General features: G+C 45.4%; 1 protein-coding gene across 2 annotated transcripts; it reads left to right on the top strand.

Moving 5' to 3' along the window:
* Positions 1–11603: 11603 nt before the first annotated feature.
* On the top strand, positions 11604–18545 carry ZBTB18 (zinc finger and BTB domain containing 18). Of its 2 annotated transcripts, none has more exons than XM_032862894.1 (2): positions 11604–11674; positions 16616–18545. In XM_032862894.1, the coding sequence occupies exon 2, from the start codon at positions 16630–16632 to the stop codon at positions 18214–18216; it is 1587 nt and encodes a 528-aa protein (XP_032718785.1). In that variant the 5' UTR covers positions 11604–11674; positions 16616–16629; the 3' UTR covers positions 18217–18545. The 2 variants fall into 2 exon arrangements, with proteins under 2 accessions (XP_032718785.1, XP_032718784.1); XM_032862893.1 differs by lacking the exon at positions 11604–11674 and adding an exon at positions 12517–14196.
* The last annotated feature ends 2561 nt before the right edge of the window (positions 18546–21106 follow it).

Raw genomic sequence — 21106 nt, 5'->3', positions numbered from 1 at the left:
GGTCATGGGGGGCAGGGGGCGCCTGCGTCCATGGGCAGCAGGGGCCAACATAAAGGAAAGCCACACACCTTATCTGAGGGGCCCCCAAAGAGATGATCAGGCTCGCATAGCTTTATTTTGCTCATTTGCAACAGCAACAACAAAATGATGCCTCAGACGAAAACTGCCATGTCCCACCCACGCCATCTGTCCTGCGCTGTGCACCCACAACCCCCTCATTCTACAAATTAATCTTTCACACATTTTTTAACAAAAAAAGTGTTAATGTTATAAAAGAAAAAAAAACAAGGAAAACAGAAAGGGCTGTGTAGAAAATAAATTAAATTTAAATTTGATGGCAGTTATGACTTTTTTTATTGACTATAAGAGCAAACAGTCACATCAAATTGGTGCCACTGGCGTATCATTAAAACTACAGGGCACCCTTAATGATCTCTGACAATGATCGCGTGTGTGTTTTTTTTTAAATATAGCATGCACATTTTGTCCAATTTGGGCTCTTTTTTCCTGTTGCTTTTGTCCTCTTTCGGAGTGGATATTATTCATGAACTGAGCCTTTATTATCTACTTGGCCATCTGCATAGCATTGGCCATAGTCCCCTGTATTGTAATTTTGAGTGAAAGGGACTATAGGAGATCGCAATACTAATACCACTACCGCTAATAATATGCTTCAAGAACCCAAAAGTAAAAAAAAAAAAAAAAAAAAAACAACAAAACAACAACAACAACAACAACAACAACAAACCGACCTAAAAATTATTGGTGATGGAGGTGAGGTTTGAAGGCACATAGCGAGGAGGTGGGGGAAACACAGAAATCGCTCCATTTGCTCATTTAGGATCGTATCATAGGAGCTGGGTATTCACTCTGGCCAAACTAGCAACTACTTACTTGCCTGGGGAACAGGCAGTTCAGAAAGTGATACTCCTTTGTGGTAGAATGTCTTTGAAAGGAAAAAAAAAAATTTTTGTTTGTTTGTTTCCTTACTTGCTTCTCTCTGGTTTTAGAAGTCCACACATCTGTTAGTGGAGTGGCAGCCCCAAATGGTAGCGTGGCCCCCAAAGCTATTAAGATTCTAAAATCTGAATATTCATGTTTACAAGGCATTAGGTGCCTTGTTTTTAGTCTAGCGAAGGGAGATTTAAATTAAAATATGAGCACGTACTATTGCCAATTACAAAAATTCTATACTGGGAAAAATAAATTGATGGAAAACTTGTATAGTTTTATTCCTAAAACTTTGCCTAATTTTATTTGGTTTTCATGCATTCATATTTCCCCCACCACCACCACCCCCTGCTCTTTGGATCTTTTCTCCCCTTTCTTTCTGAAAGTCTCTTAATCAGTATTAGTTTGCCATTTTTTTTTTCCTTTCCACTTGCCAGATTTTCCCTGCAGCCACCAGAAGGCCATCAAAATCAGCTGACTCAAAGATGTATGTTGGCCTAGTCTGGAAACATCTTCCTGAGGAGAACAAACACACAAGGCCGGAATGATTCATGACAGTAACATTTTTGTTGGAAATGAAAATATATAATATTTTATTTGCTTTTTAATGTTCCTTGGTTTTTCCCCCTCGGTAATTGTTTCCTATTAAACTCGAGAACTCTGTAATGAAAGTGATTGCACACACCCCACACACGTGCACACACATGCACACACGCACATACACACACGCATGCTTGCACATGCAGTGGGTTTACTACCAAAGCAAGAGAAGTCTGTCAGTTATCTCCGGATTTGGAAATGAATTATTTACTTGCATTTACAAGTTGCTTAAAATAACTTAAAAAATCGTCTTCCCTCTCCAAATTGGTTCATGTATTTTTATAGTAATAACCTCCATGGCATGAAACTTTTTTGAATTTGGAAAGTTAGAGCTAATCACTTTAATATGCATATTGATTTACCTAAAAATAATGAAGAGTTTCTAAGACCAAAAGGGATAACCCAGTTTCAAAATTAACTACTTGCTCATGGTTGGTAAAATTTAGGCCATATGTTTTCCGTTTATTTTCATATCCATTTAACTTGCATGTTGACGGTCTGTTGGTCATTTCAAAAATGATTGAGTTAATTTATTCTTTCATTTTTAAGACCACTTTAATTACAAATGTTACAATAGCCCAGCCATACAAAACACTTCTATCTCATTGAATGGTATGGCATTTTCATCAACATTATAAAAATAGATGTTTACACATCAATATTATATACATTGTATATTATCTGCAGAAAATAAAACTATAATGTTATTTTATACACCTGTCATATGGTTCCATTCCCACTAAATTGGTGTGATAATCACTGATATTTTTAAACCCTATCCAGATGTACATTTGATAAAATGGTACAGACTTCTCTGTAACAAACTATAAGTCTGAATCTCAAAAAAAAAAAAAAAGAAAAGAAACCTACCCCTAACACTGCAGAACACACAGCCTTGAGAATTCCCATTTGAGAGTCAACGTTTTTACTTTTGCAACATAACGAGAATAAAGTGATTAAAAATCATGAATTTAAATATTGACTTTTAAATATATGCTACAAAATAAATACTTTTAATAATATTAAAAGACAGCATACTTAAATAGTTTGCGCCACTATCCCATGCTTTGGCTCTGCTTTCATATTGCTCCCTCCCAGCATCCCCCCCCACCAAGTATTACTCGTTCGGAACATCATCTGAATGCTGAACATTAGCTCTTAACCAGGGCCGAGGTGTGTTCTAAGGAGGAATCCCGAGTCAGAACACGGACCCAGGCCGGGAGTGCTCACTCTCGCTCACACTGCAGGAGTTACAGGGTTGTTTAGAGAAGCAGGATTGGAGAAATGAAGCACGAGTGTGCTTAGGTAAGGTTGCTTCTTCTGGGCTATTTCTGTAGCTGTTTTAAGTGTTACGGATTGCTAATCTCAGAAGCTGTGTGAGAAGAAAGGATCTCAATCAAATTTCAGACCAGATCCCTCCTTATGGCCATGAGAGTTTGATTTTCATTTAAACAACAATAAATGTAGGCATAAGGGTTTGAGATAAATTATGGAAGCCCTTTAGCCATAACCATTACATTTTGCCACCAAATGAGCTGCTGTTCTCACTTTGTTTTATGGGCTCTGCATAGCCTGTGTTATTGTATCTGCCAAATAAAACCCAGCAAACCATGCAAATGAAAATCTAATCTTTCATATTTCATAGTGACAGGATGCACCCATATATACAGTTTCATAGATTCCTCTGCATCAGATTTACTGCTCGTAAGGACCCCACTGTCTTAGTGGGATCTCCAGGAGGGGAAAACATCTCTTGCTGGGAGGCTCCTTCATTTATATCCACCAAGGGCATATGTCTTCAGTGGAAGCTACATTTGAAAAGTCAGGAATGATTCCTTTCATTCTATCTAGCTTGTCTGCGCGGTTCAGTTGAGATCATGGGCTTTGCCCTTAAGAATAAGGATCTGATGTGGACACTGGGGAGGGTATGTGCTATGGTGAGTGCTGTGAAGTGTGTAAACTTGGCGATTCACAGACCTGTACCCCTGGGGCTAATAATACATTATACGTTGATAAAAAAAAAATTTTGAAAAAAGAATTAAGGTCTGATAAGTCCTATGTTTTTCAAGGCATGGCAGATTTTAATTTGTTAAAAAACAATGGAGGTTTTGCTTATAGTTTCAGAATGGCCTAAATATCTGAAGAACAATGTCTTAATGAATCAATGACTAGTTCTGCAACTCACCGATCTCAATCTTGGGCCTTGAACAAGCCACTTAGCCATTCCATATAAACATTGTTCTCCCAGTCACAAAAATAACAACAAATCTTCTGCCTAGAAGAGGTTTGTGCAATAACTCATTTCTAAAATGCCTCAAAGATGAAATACTCTTTACACATGCTAGGGGATTGCGATGGTTCCACCAGAAATCAAGTCTCTACCACATTAATCTGGGTTTATTTCTCCACTGGATCAGAGTACTTCCGAGAAAGCGAATGGATAGCCTTCTGGTAGTCCATAGAATCAGCCGTATTTCTCACTTTCTCCTGAGTTTGAAGGGAGCAATTGTTCATGTAAAGCACTGCTATTCCCTCCAGCCGGACAAACATAAAATTGTAAGTCACTTCTCTCCATCTTTCCCCTCTTCCCTGCCTTTCCTCCCTCCCTCCCTCCTGGCTTATAGATCTTTCTTGCATGAGTATTCTGTGTCTAGCACTGTTCTGGGTGCTAAGGGTACAGTTAAGTTCATAAAGAAGGTTCCCAAATGAGGAAGCTTATATCCTATCCAGGAAGATCATCAACAAAACATAGAGTCACTCTCTTGGATCATGGGAATTTTCCGGGCTCACTTGTTTCCAGCAGCTCAGTCTCTATCTCCTTATGACGCTGATTCATGCATCAGGATCCCAGCCAGATGTTTTACATGAAGGCTGATGTGCCCAGTGCCAGGCCTCGTGCATACTAGCTGTTTGGTGACGGTTGAATGAATGAATTTCTAAAATGTGATTAGTTAAGTTGATAAATAGTTCAAATTCCTCAAGGAAATATGAATACAGCCCCACAATTTCTTCATAAGGTCAGCCTAAATCCATCTTAGTGCTATAAGCTCTGACTTTATGTTAAGAAGGATCCTATCAAGCAGGTCTTTATCAGAAGACCAAGCGAACTAACGATCTGGGCATGTGCACATGCGCAAACGCACGCTCACGCACGCGCGCACACGTACACATACATGCACACACGCACGCGTGTGCGCGCAGGCACTCGCCTGATGGAGAAAACATAGTAGAATATACCAAGTATATTCTAATTCTATTTATCTCGGGGCTAGCTATTTCTTTTCTTTCTTTCTTTCTTTTTTTTTTTTTTTTTTTTTTTAATTTATTTGACAGAGAGATCACAAGTAGGCGCTGGCGGGGGAGGAGGCGGGTAGCAGGCTCTCCGCGGAGCAGAGAGCCCTATGTGGGGCTCGATCTCATGACTGGAGCGGAGGGCAGAGGCTTAACCCACTGAGCCACCCAGGCGTCCTGCGGCTAGTTATTTCTTAAAGCATTTTTAAGGACAAAGAGCAAGAGAAGGACAAAGAGCAAGTTGACAAAAAATAGTGGCATAGGATCAGCAGAGCCAGGAAGGGATATCGACGTCTCTGTGCATTTATCTTGGGCTGCCGGCGCCACCTCCACTGACAATACCTCCGCAAACCAAGGCCTCTAACCACAGACCACTACCCTCCGGGATCTTTCAGCTCCCTTCCCCTCCCCCTCTCTTAAGCTACCTTTCCAGACTGTCACCATCTTGTTTCTCACTGTTCTTTCCAGCCCAACCCATCTCCCCTATGAAGCTCTTCTCCCCTATGTTGCTCTTCTCTGTCACGTGTTTTTGTCTCAAATGCTCTACTGTGTACATGTCTTTGTTACCAAGACTCTTGCTTCTGCTCTTAGTAAGCCTGTGTTCCTGCACCTGTCCCGTATTCCAAGTGCTAAGGCATGGCTTGGCAATGTGGACCGGTTGTCAGTTTCTTGTCTTTTGGGGTTTTTTTTTGACTCACAGCGCACCCCCCTTATATGTTTTTTTGCTATGACCTTGTTGTAGTCTCAATTTTGTAAAATAACTTCAGGGCAACGGGTTCTCAATTAAACACGTGCCAATATGTTAAGGTACAGAGCCAGGGAGCAAAGAAAGCTTCAAGACACATAGAAGAAATTTGAAATCTGTTTTCTCTGAGTTCACGTTCAAGAGCCACTTTTCCTATTGTCTCCCATAAAGTCATTACTGCAGCTTCAATTTAAAATGCTTATTTTTGCTGAGTTTAATTTAGATACACATTTGCATTGTAAAATGAGTACTTTAAAAATAATCATTTTAGTCTTAAGCATAAATGCTAGTTCTTTGTGAGGCAAGTAACTTCCTGAGTTGCATGTTAGCGCTAAGGGCGAAGTAAATTTCTGGAGTGAGATTTTACCTTCTGTCTGCTCTTATTACCAGGAATAGTTTGAATTTGGTATGTATCAAGACTTTTGCATTAAATGTATAGAATTTCTGTGTAAGAAAAGCTTTTGATTAAGACGATTTTATATTATTACAATAGTTAGGATTGGTATGCATTTATTAGCCACTGAACGAAAAGTGCAATGTTGTCTTTGTCCAGTGTGTTCACAATGCCATTTATACATAATGATGATCTGAAGGGAGGAATGATCTTAGGTGTCGCGGGCACCCAGCACAGGGTGGAAATTTTACAAGAACCATGAAACGCAGTTCCATATTTCTATAATACATTGTAAGTTCTCAGTTAATAATTTGGGGATTTGTCATTTTCCTTTCTGGCCATTTAAAGTCCAAGAAAGTACTGCACTGGAGGCTGGAATGAACATAAAAGGAAGGAAAAACTTCTCCCTGCATTGGGATGTGGACAGGCAGAGGTTTCTTTTAGTCAGAAGCACAACACTTGACACATAGTAGGTGTACAGCTTCGGAACCTACTGGAAATCTCTCTAGTTCCCTTCAGTTTTTCTAGCTGAGTCCATTTTGCACTGAATTTCTACAAGCCCCTGTTTAAGCAACTGGATATAATTAAAAATATTAGCATTTACAGATTTGGAACTTTTATTCTTTCATGCTGAACAAAACAAACTACCCACATTGACTATATCTTTTAGCGAATTTTAGAACAAACAAAACTCAAAGATTTACACTATTAAAAAATGGGGCATAAATATCATAGGTTCCTATCAAATCTTTCTGTTAGAGAGTCTATTCGTTTGGAAAAGTTAGAGCCTTCATCAGATTAATTCTTAAAAATGAAGTCTAAAAGCCTCCACAGATGAAATGAACGCATCTTTCCCTTATCCAAATTAATGCAGCAACAGGACAATTCCAACATCTGGATGTTGGGAGTTTCTGTGTGATTTTTCAAGGGATTTTTCAAGGGTAGTATAAATTGTCTATACCGATTTATTTTGTTTAGGAAAAGAGTCAGGGCGGGGGTGGGGGGGAAAGAGAGACCGAGAGAATAGAGGTGTGGGTGGCCAGCCTGGATGCTAACCAAGTGTAAACTATCAGCCTCCTTCACCCATTACGCTGTCTCTGGATTTGTGATGGCCACGTCAATGCACTGATTTATAGCAAGCAACTGAAAAGTAGCTCCACAGGAAAAACAGTTCTGGGAGACTGTCTCTTGTGTTCCTCTTCTCCCCTTAACCCTCAAACAGGTTTGAATTACTCGTGGAGCCTCTTTCCGCGTTTAGCATAGGGGGTGTAGTGTATCCCCAGTGCCTTGTATTAATCTGCTAAGGCTCCTTCCTCAAGAGTGTATGATAACGCGACTTCTGTCTTCAGGGCTGAGAATCATGATGAATTACCTCTTATTTATGGCTTATCATAGTTGAGGGGTTTAATAAACAGATTCAAGCATTACAGGATTTATAACCCGGGGAATGATTTGGTATAGAACATGTTTTGCAGAATTATGAACATATATATTTTTAAAAGCTGAGCTTTGGGGAATATGCTCCCTGTTCATGTCATTATTGTACTGTGTGTTCTAGTTTGTTTATCTACTTTTTTTTTTTTTTTTTTTTTTTTTTTACTATCGTCTCAGCTGTTTCTGTGTCTCCTTCTACCTTTAGGCCATTGCAACCTGTTCATTTCTAAAAGCCAGAGTGAATGAGAGAGAGAGAGAGAGAATCTACAAAGTAAAGATAATTTCATGTGTGCTATGACATTGTCTGGGCTTAATAGAAGCTTTAACACATGTTTCATTTTAGTATATTTTTTTCTCTCTAGATTCAAAATCAGGTTAAACTCTACCCACATTTTGTACATTTTATAGTTACTACAGGTGAAATATGGCACTTTGGAATATCTGGTCTTTTATTATTAATGCTTGCCTCCCTGACTTTTTTTTTTTTTTAAAAGATCCCAGTTATACATGAAGTTCATAGAAAGTCAATATTGAAAAATTAATTGCATAGGTAACTTTTTCAACATGACCTATTGCACTAAGTATAACAAGTCACTGATTTTTTTTCAGAGATTTGATCTGTGGCTCACATTTAAAAGTCAACATTCATTTTATGGACTTGCCCATCAAATTAAATTTTATTTGGTCCGTCAACATTTTATAGTGTTAAACTGTTACTGCTTGAAATCCATGCGTCATTAAAACATAAAACTTGTTCTTTGGCAAGAAATCTAACCATGACCAGTTAGATTGACTTGTGTCGGTTTTAATTTCAGGACTCCCAGAAAAGTATGGATTGTGAACTATACAGGATTGGGATTTTTTTTTGGAGGAAAGCAATGGTACATTGTTCTAATAGTTTAGAGACTATACTTTATGCACTTTTCCCCCCCCTCACTGTGGGAGACTGAAAAAAATTATTGGCTTTCAAACTCTGTCAAGTAGCTTTTTTCCTTGGTAATTTGCTGAGTCTGATGGGTACAGGTAAACAGGTCTTACTTTGAGGAGCTTACCTGAGGAAGCTTTCTGGGTCTGACTTACTGCCTTCCATGGTTGCAATGGGCAATCAGTAAAAATAGTTATTGTTCTGTGTCATGACACCTCTGACATCAGTTTTGTTTTATTTACAATTTGTATGCTGATGATTTTCCAAAGATGATTAAAAGTATCATTTTTTATCATAAGTTTAGGACCTTTATAAATAAAGTCAGGGAGTAAAAAAAAATTTTTAATGTGAAAAAAGGGGCAGAGAAAATGCCACCTCATCAGAGACCAGGGATAAGACGGTTTTAACAACTGAATATTATGTTTAGTTCTGACACTCATATCCTATTATATTGTTATTTAGTCTCTGTTTTAGATTTTTTATATATTCGCACCATTTCTTTCCCAGCAAATTTAAACCCCAGGAAGGAGAGAACCTGTCTGTTGCTTTTTTGTTGTCTTCCATATCCCATCAGAGTGCCTCTCTTGAACACAATAAATACTCCAGAAATGTTTTTATTGATTCTGACAACGTATGAATATTCCAAGCATTTTCATAAATTCATAAGATCTTTTACATAATTGAGGGACGACATACTTGCTTCCTTAAATATCCATTCAATCTATATTTTCTGGCTATGCTACTCAGCTTTCAATATGAATTCTAGCAGACTGCTAGATCTAGGAAACAATGCTCACAACTTCTGATGCATCAACATGTCCAACCCCTGGCTCATCTCTGGGGCTGTTGTTCTCCCTGTAGGTACATTCTATAAAACCTTTTGTTACAGCTGTGATTTTACTCTGTATGCCACAGAACGGAGTTTCCAAGCGTTTCGTGGATAATCTGTTCTCATTTTCTCATGAATTTATTATTAAATATCCTGACACTATCAATTACATTATGTCTCTTCACCCAGAGATGCTACTTTCTTTATTTTTAACTTTTCATAGGTGAGGAACAGCCTTGAGAATGCAAACATTTCTTTTTCCTTTTTTCTTCCTGAACTGGTTGGCAAAGCATATGCTCCTTCTCACGTCTTTTTCTTTGCTTTTTAATAGTATGCTGCGTCCATCGAGAACATTTACAAATTTCCCTAACTGGAAACAGGTCAAACTGAAATTGGGCCTTCTACCCATAGACTAAAAGATCTAGAATTCACCAAAACCATATACATACAACAGTACGTTTCATGGGCTAAAAAAGTAGTTATCACAGGATGGCCTTGACCTGAGGGATCAAACCTGAGGGCATATGAAAAAGTGGAGGAAAGAGCAGAGAACGTCACTCCTGTTTCTCACAGGACGACACAACTGTACTTCAGTTCCAAGAATGTTATGTGCTCCTGTTTTTACTTCATTAGTAATTCAACATGCCTGATTTGCCCACACAATACTTTCAACTTAGTTTACCCATTTGACCTGGAACAAAGTGAAAGCACATTTTGCCCAGCTGAAAGGTCTCCTGGCAAGTTGGTTAGCAACAGGCTTGTCAGTCCCGCTTCAGTTAGCACAGAATAAACACATTTCACTCGACAATTACTAGTGTACTAACTTCCTCCCTGTGCAATTTTCGATTTCACATTCTTGAATCTTTTTTTTTTTTTTAAACTCGCTATTCAACTTTATACCAGGAATGCCTGCCTTCCTCAACAAGAGTTCCAATTTCTTGAGAACAGAAGTTTCTACATTTCTTCGTGGCCGTGAGGAACCCAGTTTAACCGCCCAGAGGAGGGCTCGGAGAGAATGTCCACTCGGAGGGAGGCAAGGGCGACGCCGCAGTCTTAACATCTTGCCCCCTCGGTAGCTGGACGTTGTGGCTTGATACGTACCAATTAAAGCCTCGGCTTCCACAACTACCAGTTTTGCCGCAGCTCTCTAACATGTGGTCACTCGGGAGGGTGTACTCGGAACAGGGCGAGTCCGGGGGGCACGCGAGGGGGCTGCGAGCAACGCAGGCGCGCCGCCCGAAACCAGACGACGTCGGGAGAGCGACGCCCAGAGCCGGCCTCTCCGAGCCGGTCGCGGCCGTGGCGCCCCGACGTGCACCTGGGGACGGGGCGCGGCAGGACCGAGCCCGAGCGCTGCTCGGTCCTGCTCCCTGCGCTCGGGCGGGCGACGACTGCGCGGCCTCGCCCGCGGCCCGGGGAGTGGAGGGGGCGGCCTCGGGCCGGCTCCGGTCCTCCGTGTCCCCGCGCGCCCTGCCTCCCGAGGATACCTGCGAATTCGGCGCACCCCAGCCCCACTACGTCTAAAAGTGTATTTCTGGGGGTCACGGTGCACACCGAAAGGCTCGCTCCGCACCCCCAGGGCGCGCGAGGCCTCGGAGCCCAGAGACAGGCCCCTCCCAGCGCAGCTGTCGCCGCCGCCTGCGGGCTCCTTTCACTTTCTCACGGCCAAGTCACCCAGAGGGGCGCCGCTGCCGCCACCGCCGCTGCGCCCGAGGACTCCGCCCCGCGCCGCTTCGCTACCGGCCCCCGCCCGTCCGGGCCCCGCCCACGCCGGTAGTTTCTGTCCGCGATTGGCGCGCACGAGCGGCAGCTCCGGCTCGTCTCCCCCATTGGCTGCTCCCTCCTGTCAGTCCGACGATTGCCCGCCACTCCCTCCGCCCTCCTGCAAAGCCGCCCTCCCATTGGAGGAGACTGGGCGCTGGGGGCGGGCGGGGAGCGCCGGTCCAGCCGCTTACGGTCAATCGCAGAGGCCCAACGCCGGGAGGGAGGGAGGCAGGGGGAGAAGAGGGGCGGACCGAGACTGGGCGGGGGGGGGGGGGGGACACCGGGCCGGGCCCCCCCGCGGGGGCGGGGGGGGGCCCCCCGCCCCCCCCCCCCCCCCCCCCCCAGCCGCCCCCCCCCCCGTCCCCCGCCCCCCCCTTCCCCGGCCGGCGGCTCCGCGCTCGCTCCCTCGCTCGCTCCCTCGCTGTGTCTGGCAGGCTGCGGCCGCCGCTGGGCTGCTGCCATGGGGAGCCGTTGAGAGTGGGGCCCTCTTCGCTCCGCCGCGCTCCTCCGGCTGCCAGCGGGGGTGGGTGGGAGGGAGGGAGGGGGCAGGGGGGAGCGGGCGACGGAGCCGGGATTGGGGGGGCGGGGGGGCCGGGAGGGAGGGGGGCAAGAGGAGGAGGAAGCCCACCAAGTCCGGCGGCGGCGGCGGCGGCGGCGGCGGCCGGGAGGAGGAGGAGGAGGAGGAGGAGGCGGAGGACGCGGCGGCGGCGGCGGGGACGCGGTGACTTAGGGCCGCTCCGTGTGAGTCCCGGCGCCGGCCCCGGCCCCTGACCCGGCGTCCCCTCCGCGCCCGGCCCCCCTGGCGGGTGGGGGGCGCCAGCTGTGCGGCCCCGGCCGGCGGGCCAGAGCGGGCGGAGGGCGGGCCGGGTCGGGGGCGCCCCCGCGAGTGGAGTTAGTTTGTGTGCTTGGAGCGGTTGGGGCGGCGGGGGGCGGCGCAGCTGCGGGAGGCCGGGCGCGGGGACGGGGCCGCCGCAGCTGCGGGGTCGGGCGGGGTGCGGGCTCGCCGGCTCCGCGCCGCGCCCCCCCAACCCGCCCCCCGCCTGCCCGCCCCGGGGCCGGTGCAGCTGCGGCGCGGGGCGGGCTCCCGGCCGGTGCAGCTGCGGCGGCGCCTCCCGGGTGCGGAGGGCGGCGGGCTGGGGGAGGGGGCTTGGGAGCCGCCGCAGCTGCAGCGGCGCCCGGGACGGCCGCGGCTCCGGGGACCGGTGCAGCTGCAGTGGCGCCCGGGGGGGGGGTGGGGAGGGGGCCGGCGGGGGAGGGGCCCCTCCCGGGCTGGTGCAGTTGCCGGGAGGCCCCAGGGGCTCGCGCGCCGCGGCGTCGGGGAAGCGGTAGCAGCCACCCTCCTCCCGCGGGCTTCTTCTTACGACTTTTCTTTTGTTGTTGCCGTGACCCGGGTCTGTTTTCTCGTGTGCTGTTTAAGGTGTTTTCCTGCTGCACCGGCTCTCCGCCCTCCACCTCCTTCCCTGTGGTTTAACCTTCCTCTTTCCCCGTGTGTTTTCTGCACCGTGAACTACATGGAGATTTGCATTTCTCCCCCCCCCCACCTCCGCTCTTCCCCACTCCGAACCCTCGCCCCCTACTCCTTAGGGAAAAAACAAAAACAAAAAAAACCCAACCTTGCAAACCCTCTCTGGACCCCGCGGTAGCAAGACTGTGAAGGGGTTGATTTGTGGGGTGGGAGTCGCTGGCCCATTGCGGTGCTTGGGACTCATTAAACTGTCACTCACCCCCCACCCCACTGGGTAAATGGGGTGATTAATGTCTGATATATTGGAATGGGGCGAGGGCATTTGTGGAGGATAGGTTGTGTGGCTGAGGAGGAATGCAGCTCCGAAGAGTGCCGCCTCGAACAGGCGTTCGTCATTATGTCATTCCCCGCGAAGTTAGAGAAAGTTAGGTTTGTGACTTTGGCAAAGCGAGGACTGGACAGAGACGTTGGTTTTTGTTACTCTTTAACTCTGCCGCGGTTTCCTGATGAGGACGGAGGGCTGATCACCAGGGCTGCAACACTCGCGCCTCGGGCCTTTTCTACGCCTCACCGTCCCCAGAGTCTGTGGAGATGTATCTGACATTCACAGATGTCGCAGCACCTTGCAGGGCGCTGGTCAGCCCAGCCTGGGGTTACGTGAGGTTTTCATCAGCCATTAGAAAAGACCCACAAAGTCGAGCTAAAAGTTCCCAAACTTAGGAGACCTGCCCCCCCCTTACTGAAAGCTGAAAGGTTTTCCTGAGATTGTGAAACATTATAGAGCGACCCAAAAAAAGATTGTTATGGGACACAGATCAAGGGGAAGACAAAGTTCTCCTTTTTTCTGAGCGGAGGGTCAGATCAGATAGGCAGGTGCAACGCTCATTTTAAGTGGCCGTAGCAGGTTGTATCAGTTTATTAATTTGTCTCATGGAACTAAGTTCTTTCCAGGATTTCAGAAAGTGCAGTTTCACCTTGTTGATACCGAGAGCTGAAATTTGCATGAAGTGGTAGTGTGAGAAATTTTATCGAGAAGGTAGTAGGAGACAAAACAGTTAAAATGAGAGTGAAATTGTAAGGTGAACCGGGCCGGAGTAATAGTTCTGTCTCATCTTCCAGCATTCTGAGACACGTATGCCATTATCTCGGCAGAAAAGAAAAAAAAAAATGAAAGTACCGTAATAATGTTGAAATGGGACTGGAGATGTCAATTGGGTTGGTTTAAAAATATCCCCTAAGCTGCCTTTGAAACTAAACGTTGGAGTTGAATAAAAGTGAATCTGGATTTCCTGCATAGCACCGTGGCTTGAGTGTGCTGTCAGTATGCAAGCCAGTCCACCAACTTAAGACAGAAGTGTTGCTATTCCATAAATACAGTAGAACTCCATATGCTGAGTTTTTCCATTTCTTTCTGTTAGAAAGTTTGGAAAAAAAGGGAGACTTTGAAGTATTTTGTTTATACTAACAGAAGAGAAAAGTTCTCCTAAGAAAAAGCTGGTGGCAGGAGTGTAGAGGAGTAGCATATGGCATTAAAAGGAGCACAGCTGGAGGTAGCATTTCCATCTGAACATGATGTCAGAGCAGCTGACAGCCTGCCATCCCTCAGCCTTTTATTCTAACACACAGACAGGGAGTTAGTGTGTGCGGATCTGTGGTGGAGAAGGTATCTTATTCCTCTCTAACATCATCTCCACTTTGCATCTGTCTCTCTTAGTCTGCTTTTTTTCCACCGATGTAACAGACCTGGAGCCAGCGAGACTCAGAGGAAAGGACTTAATCAGGTTTATGTGTCCTAAAGGTAGGAGTAGCAAGAGATTAGATGGAGCATATTTCTGTTTTGGTGTGTTGTTTATTTAATTAAAAAAAAATCACATTACTTTTCTAACCCAGTTTAGGAATAATATATGAAACTGAGTCTTAAATGAACATCTTACTGGAGTTGCGAGTCTTGGGCTTGTTTAGTTTTAATTTTTATCCCTTTTGCTCGAGCAAGTAAATAACTTTAATACACAGAAATATTTCAAGTTTTGAAATGTGAAGGAAGGCTTTGAAATGTTGCTTTTCGAGATCACTTTGGATTAAAATGCTTCGTGTGGTTGTTCACTGCTATTTAGATTCCTTTTGCTTGTGGGGCGGAGGGGGGAGAGAAATAGTAAACTGGAATCCAGCATTCAAACTTATATGAGAAGATTATTCTAGTTAAGAAGCTAGATTGTTGTGTAATTAATTCCTCTGTGAAACTTTATTCTTCAAAACATTCAGCAGCACTACTGAAACATACAGCTGTAGTGCTTTTGAAACCGAAGGTTTTTTTAAAAGGGGGAAAAAAAAAAACTTTTGTCCCCAGGAGAATAGTGTGACTGGTTTCCTCATTTCTCTTTCAAATATATATTTAAGAGAGCTTTTATTTCAGCATAACAATAATTATTTGCAGGAGTTTTTGTGTTAGCGACTAATTTAGAACTTGTAGATTTGAGCTGCCTGAATTGGCCAGACAGCTGTAATCGCACTCCTCTATTCTTAATCTCTTTATCTGGGCAGCAGCTGCCATATGGCCACAGTCAGCTGGATCAGATGTTTATAAGCTTCCTTCTTCGTCCCTCTCTGTCCTCTCAGCCTCCTAATTTGATCACGGCTACCTTGTGAGCTGCCCTCCAATCTTTATTTTTAGCCCTCTCAAGGATTAGGATTGATGTTAGCTGTGGGGCACTTAAAGTGATTGTATTGTAAATCTTGGTTTATTCTAAGCGGTGGCATCGTGGCGAAGGTATTTGGGGGCTAGGATGAAAGTTTTGGTCCATCTTGGGCAAAGTGGGGAAAAAGCAGGGAGGTAATTTCTGGAATATTAAATTGCTGTGTGTCCGTTGCCCACATGCACTCTGAGCTGCTCGGTGTGGAACCTTGCTTCTGGTCACAGGAAAGGGGAAGTCGGGTTTTGTTGAATTTTTTAAGGAGTTGAATTTTGCAGTTGAATTTTGACCCTTTGTACATCTTCGCCTTTCCTCTCCCTCCTCCATCTCACCCTCCTTCACCAGAAAACAAGGGCAGCTGGGCATTATTTGAAAGAATAGAAGCTAGTGGGAAAGCAAAAATATATCAAGTTTTAATGAAACAAAGTATTTTCTGTGGCATGAGGTAAGGCAGAGTCAGGGAAAAAAAATAGTTTCTCTTTTTCTAGCAAGGCTTTTGGGGTGGGGGGTGGATGTTGAACCTGTAAAGCTTTTGAATGCGATATGCCTTCATTTGAAAGTTTGAAAAGATTTTAGTATGGAATTCATTTGCTTTGCAACAGATCAAAGTTTAGATGAGAATTTTCAGAGTTCAGTGAAGCCCTCTGGTTCCTGATATTCTGGATGTACAGATTTTACAAAGAAATATTACTGGTTTTTTTTTCCATTCATTTAAAAAATATTTGGATTCGTTCATAGTAAAGATGATCTTTTCCATCTGTTGGTGTAGTTCTCTCTGATCTCGTACATGTGTGCCATACCTGCAAATCCTAAGGCATTAACATCTGTTTTTATACACAGGGCTTTTGTTGTTGTAACACTCTGACTTTAAAAGTGAGTTGTTTGCTAATTTCTGGGCTAATTATGCGATTTCATTTTTTCCCCCTCGATTCAGCCAGTGTGTGCGTTAAAATTGAGCTTTCTAAGTGCAGTCATGTATCAAAAGTAATAAAATAAAAAGGACGGTTGAACAAGTGTTCGGAATCTTTCAGAACGTGTTTGGGACTTCTCTTTGTTCGTTCCATGAGCTGTTCCCTTTGAAATTAAAGCTGTTTTGTAGGTTTTGTGGGACATAATTTGATGAGTAGCTTCACTTCTTCTGAAAGAGCTGAATTCCTCTTCTCAGTAAGAGACTGCACTGAAATGAAGGCTTTTGAAACTTAACTGGAAGTTCCAGGAAGGTGGAGATGCATCAGGGACCGTTGGGCTGGGGCGAGGAAGTTTGGAAAGTGCACTTTTTCTGCTCCTCGCGTGGATTGGGTTTTGTGCGAATGATCTGGTAGTCCCGGGGTCAGAAGCCTGATTAGAATGCAGGGACGTGTACCTCGGCGGCCCCGGCCGAATCACTGTCACTATCTTTGTGTGTGTGTGTGTGTGTGTGTGTGTGTGCGCGCGCGTGCGTGTGTGTGTGCGCGCGGGGACCGGCGGCCCCGAGCGCTGGAAGGTTGCTCCTGAGCGGGCTCTCACGAGAAGTCTGTCTGTCCGCAGGTTATGAAGACAGCATGGAGTTCCCAGACCACAGTAGACATCTGCTGCAGTGTCTGAGCGAGCAGCGGCACCAGGGCTTCCTGTGTGACTGCACCGTTCTGGTGGGAGATGCCCAGTTCCGCGCGCACCGAGCTGTGCTGGCTTCGTGCAGCATGTATTTCCACCTCTTTTACAAGGACCAGCTGGACAAAAGGGACATTGTTCATCTGAACAGCGACATTGTTACAGCCCCAGCTTTCGCTCTCCTGCTGGAATTCATGTACGAAGGGAAACTCCAGTTCAAAGACTTGCCCATTGAAGACGTGCTCGCAGCTGCCAGTTATCTGCACATGTATGACATCGTCAAAGTCTGCAAAAAGAAGCTGAAAGAGAAAGCCACCACGGAGGCGGACAGCACCAAGAAGGAGGAGGACGCCTCCAGTTGCTCGGACAAAGTCGAGAGCCTCTCGGACGGCAGCAGCCACATGGCCGGCGACCTGCCCAGCGACGAGGACGAGGGCGAAGACGACAAACTGAACCTCCTGCCGGGCAAGAGGGACTTGGCGGCCGAGCCGGGGACCATGTGGATGCGCCTGCCCTCGGACTCGGCGGGCCTCCCCCCGGCCGGCGGGGAGCCCGAGCCCCACGGCGCCGCCGCCGCCGCCGCCGCCGCCGCCGGAAAAACAGTGGCCAGTCCCTGCAGCTCCAGCGAGTCTTTGTCCCAGAGGTCTGTCACCTCCGTGAGGGATTCGGCAGATGTTGACTGTGTGCTGGACCTGTCTGTCAAGTCCAGCCTGTCAGGAGTTGAAAATCTGAACAGCTCTTATTTCTCTTCACAGGACGTGCTGAGAAGCAACCTGGTGCAGGTGAAGGTGGAGAAAGAGGCTTCCTGTGAGGAGAGCGAGGTTGGCGCTAGTGACTATGACATGGAACATAGCGCTGTGAAAGAGGGCGGGAGCACTAACGCCAGGGTACAGTATGAGCCGGCGCACCTGGCGCCGCTGAGGGAGGACTCGGTGCTGCGGGAGCTCGAGCGCGAGGACAAAGGCAGCGACGACGAGATGATGACCCCGGACGCCGAGCGCGGCCCGGTGGAGGGCGGCATGGAGAGCAGCCTGCTGCCCTACGTGTCCAACATCCTGAGCCCGGCCGGCCAGATCTTCATGTGCCCGCTGTGCAACAAGGTCTTCCCCAGCCCGCACATCCTGCAGATCCACCTGAGCACGCACTTCCGCGAGCAGGACGGGCTGCGCAGCAAGCCGGCCGCCGACGTCAACGTGCCCACCTGCTCGCTGTGCGGCAAGACCTTCTCGTGCATGTACACGCTCAAGCGCCACGAGCGGACCCACTCGGGCGAGAAGCCCTACACGTGCACGCAGTGCGGCAAGAGCTTCCAGTACTCGCACAACCTGAGCCGCCACGCCGTGGTGCACACGCGCGAGAAGCCGCACGCCTGCAAGTGGTGCGAGCGCAGGTTCACGCAGTCGGGGGACCTGTACAGACACATCCGCAAGTTCCACTGTGAGTTGGTGAACTCGTTGTCGGTCAAAAGCGAAGCCCTGAGCTTGCCCACTGTCAGAGACTGGACCTTAGAAGATAGCTCGCAAGAACTCTGGAAATAATTTTCTATATCTCTCTATATATATAAATAATATATATATATATACATATATATATATATACGTATCTATACATAGATCTCTATCTAGTTGTGGTACGGTCTAAAAGCAGCCTTGTTTCCTGGAACTAAAACGTCGGGGCGTTAACTCGGTTTTGCACTTTAGAGTAGCATGAGACTCTCACTAATTTAGCGTTCTGGTAAAAGAGACTTTGGAGCAAGTCGGAGACTAGCGAGGGCTCCTCCTCCGAGGGGGTCGGGGAAGGAAGCCGACAAGGACCTTTGGAACAACTCGTCCTGTCACAGGATGCTCTCACAGGGCTTGATTCTGTCGCCACTGCATTGTCTTCTGAGCGCTCTCTCGCTCTCGCTCTCGCTCTCTCTCTCTCTCTCTTTTCCCACTTGGTTTTGGTTTTGTGTTTCTGTTTTGTTTTGGTTTTTTCGTTCTGTTTTGTTTTCTTTTTTTTGTTGTTGTCGTCGTCGTCGTCGTCGTCGTCGTCGTCGTTCCCTTTCCTTTTTCAGAGTAGAAATTCCCTCCAGTTTGATGAGCCTCTTTATAGGTCACAAAATTGCATGAATCTTTTCTGGCTGTTGGAAACCTGAATGCTTTTAGACCCAAATGGAAAATTTCTGAAATGCTGGATTATCTATTTTTAAACAAGCAGTTGACTTAAAACTTTCTGTGGCAACTTCTGGTTTTCTGACGGTTCCCAATGAGAGAAATTCTGAAAGTACACTGGGATCACTGGGACGCTGTCTTTGTGAAGGTTTGCTTGGGATGAAAAAGGATATTGCAGCTTCAGCAGTGTTGAACTGTGTGTTGAAAAATGTGAATTACTGTTCTTGTATACTGTAACTGATTACACGGGCTGGGGGGGTGTCAAAGAACTTGACAGGTTGTGTTGATGCTCTTAGTTGAGTCTTGAAAAGTAAATATTAACGCTACAGAAATGCATGAGTTTCAATATATTTTTTGTCTTTGTTTGCATTGTATAACTTTAACGAGTGAGTTTAAAATTATTTAATTTCCTTAGAAAAAAAAATAGCACCGTTTGGGGAAAAAAACTGGTGTTATGAAGAACGTAAATGCACTGTTTTTATTTTTATTTTATATAATTTAAATTGACTTTCCCACTGTCTTTAAGTTGAAACTGTTAAGCTGAATAAAAACTTAAGCTGCAAATTGATAACTTCGCTACATAACAAGGAAAATATAAATGTTTACAAACGGCTTAAAGATTTGCATGTGCAGTGTGCATTTATAACAAACTTCTAATTGCACAAAACCCATGCCGGCTCAAAAGTTTAGGTGTACACATTTACCCAGCTGAGCGTTTTTAGAGTAACTACTGCACAAATTGACAATAGGTCATTCTCTTTCTTCTTCTTTTTCTTCTTCCTTTTTTTTGGGGGGGGGTGGCTCCCCTTCTCTTTTTCTTCCCTTCTCCCTTACACTCCCCTCCCTCCCTCCCTCCCTCCCTTCCTGCCTTCATCCTCCCCATCCCCTCCCACCCCCAACTCATGAAAAGATTCTATGGACTGAAAAAGCCCCGGGCTGAAAGGATGGACTGCCTTGATTGACGTGGGGAAGGTGGGGAAGGGGGTTAGTAGACTATGTGTATCGGGGCAGCAGAGGCTGCAGCCCAACGTGTGGTTTTAATGACCAGCACGCAGGGCAAAAGCATTTTGCACAGTGTTTGTTTTCCTGTCTTGCACTTACAAATAAGGTCTATGGGAGTAGCATGGAAAACGTTTGCTGTTTTTCCCTTTTTTTTTTTTTAATTGCTTTTGTTTAAAATTTGATCGCCTTAACTACTGTAAACATAGCCTATTTTTGTGCTTAAGATACTGAATGGAAAACTCCATTGTGTGTTGCTGGACTGTTTTGGAAATATTTGGTCAAATGTGTGTTAATTTGGCTGTAATGGCATTTAAAGCAAACAAACAAACAAAAAAAAAGCTGTGAAAATGGCCTTGGAGCATTATCTTTAGTTACTTGAAGAGTTTCTAGTTTTTTTAAATACAGTTTATGTTAAAATAATTTTTATTAATTTAGAGGAGACAATCAACGTCTGAGAAAAACGGACTTTCTTTTGGATTTTCTTTTTGTGGTCATTGTGAGTGATTGCTTTTTCCTTTTATTAGTTTTCACATTCTTCCTTTGTTCTAAAACTTAGACTGACATCTAGCTTTGACAATCATAGTATGTTTTATTTTCCTGAGGGGGGAATAACTTATAATGCTGTTTAGTTTTGTACTATTGGTGTGTTGGTGAATTTTTAAACTGTGTGCTAACTGCAATAAATTATATGAACTGAGAACCTTGGGTGCGTCATTGTAATCGTGATTATGTCCCACATAGACCCTAAATATGTGTTGTACGTGGCATCTTTATTTTTAATATCAGTTCTGTCCAGAGCTTGTGGGATGATCAGGATGCCTCAACTCACTCAACTGGAAATGTGCAAACATTTGGGCTTTCGGTCCTTTAAGATGCTGATGCACATTTTTAAAACGTGACCCATTTTCTACAACCTCGGTCAAGAATGTTAAGGTAATTCCCTAGCAATCCGTGAATCTACAGAACTTCACGTGGCAGCATGGGTTTTTCCTAGTGACGCTGCACGGCTAGCTGCTCATCCCTACACCCCAGGCCTTTTTCATGGGTAATTTTATCCCGAGTTGATGGGTCAGATCTATTCTTCTGCGTTCTGGTGTAAGTGGAAGATTGAAGGAGACCGGATGTCTTAATTTGGAAGATTGCTTGGGCTAATGACTGGAATTCTAGGCAATCAAATTAGCAGGCATGCGATTGTTCAGGATGGTCTATACACATCCTTTTTGTTGCTGGGAGAGCTCAGAAGTTCCCAAATTTTTAATTCTCAAGGTTTCGA

Source organism: Lontra canadensis, unplaced genomic scaffold, assembly GCF_010015895.1.
Source record: "Lontra canadensis isolate GAN:19392208 unplaced genomic scaffold, GSC_riverotter_1.0 scaffold24, whole genome shotgun sequence".
Taxonomy (NCBI): domain Eukaryota; kingdom Metazoa; phylum Chordata; class Mammalia; order Carnivora; family Mustelidae; genus Lontra; species Lontra canadensis.
Note: the sequence above shows the minus strand (reverse complement) of the source record. Positions and strands in the feature narration are given on the sequence as shown.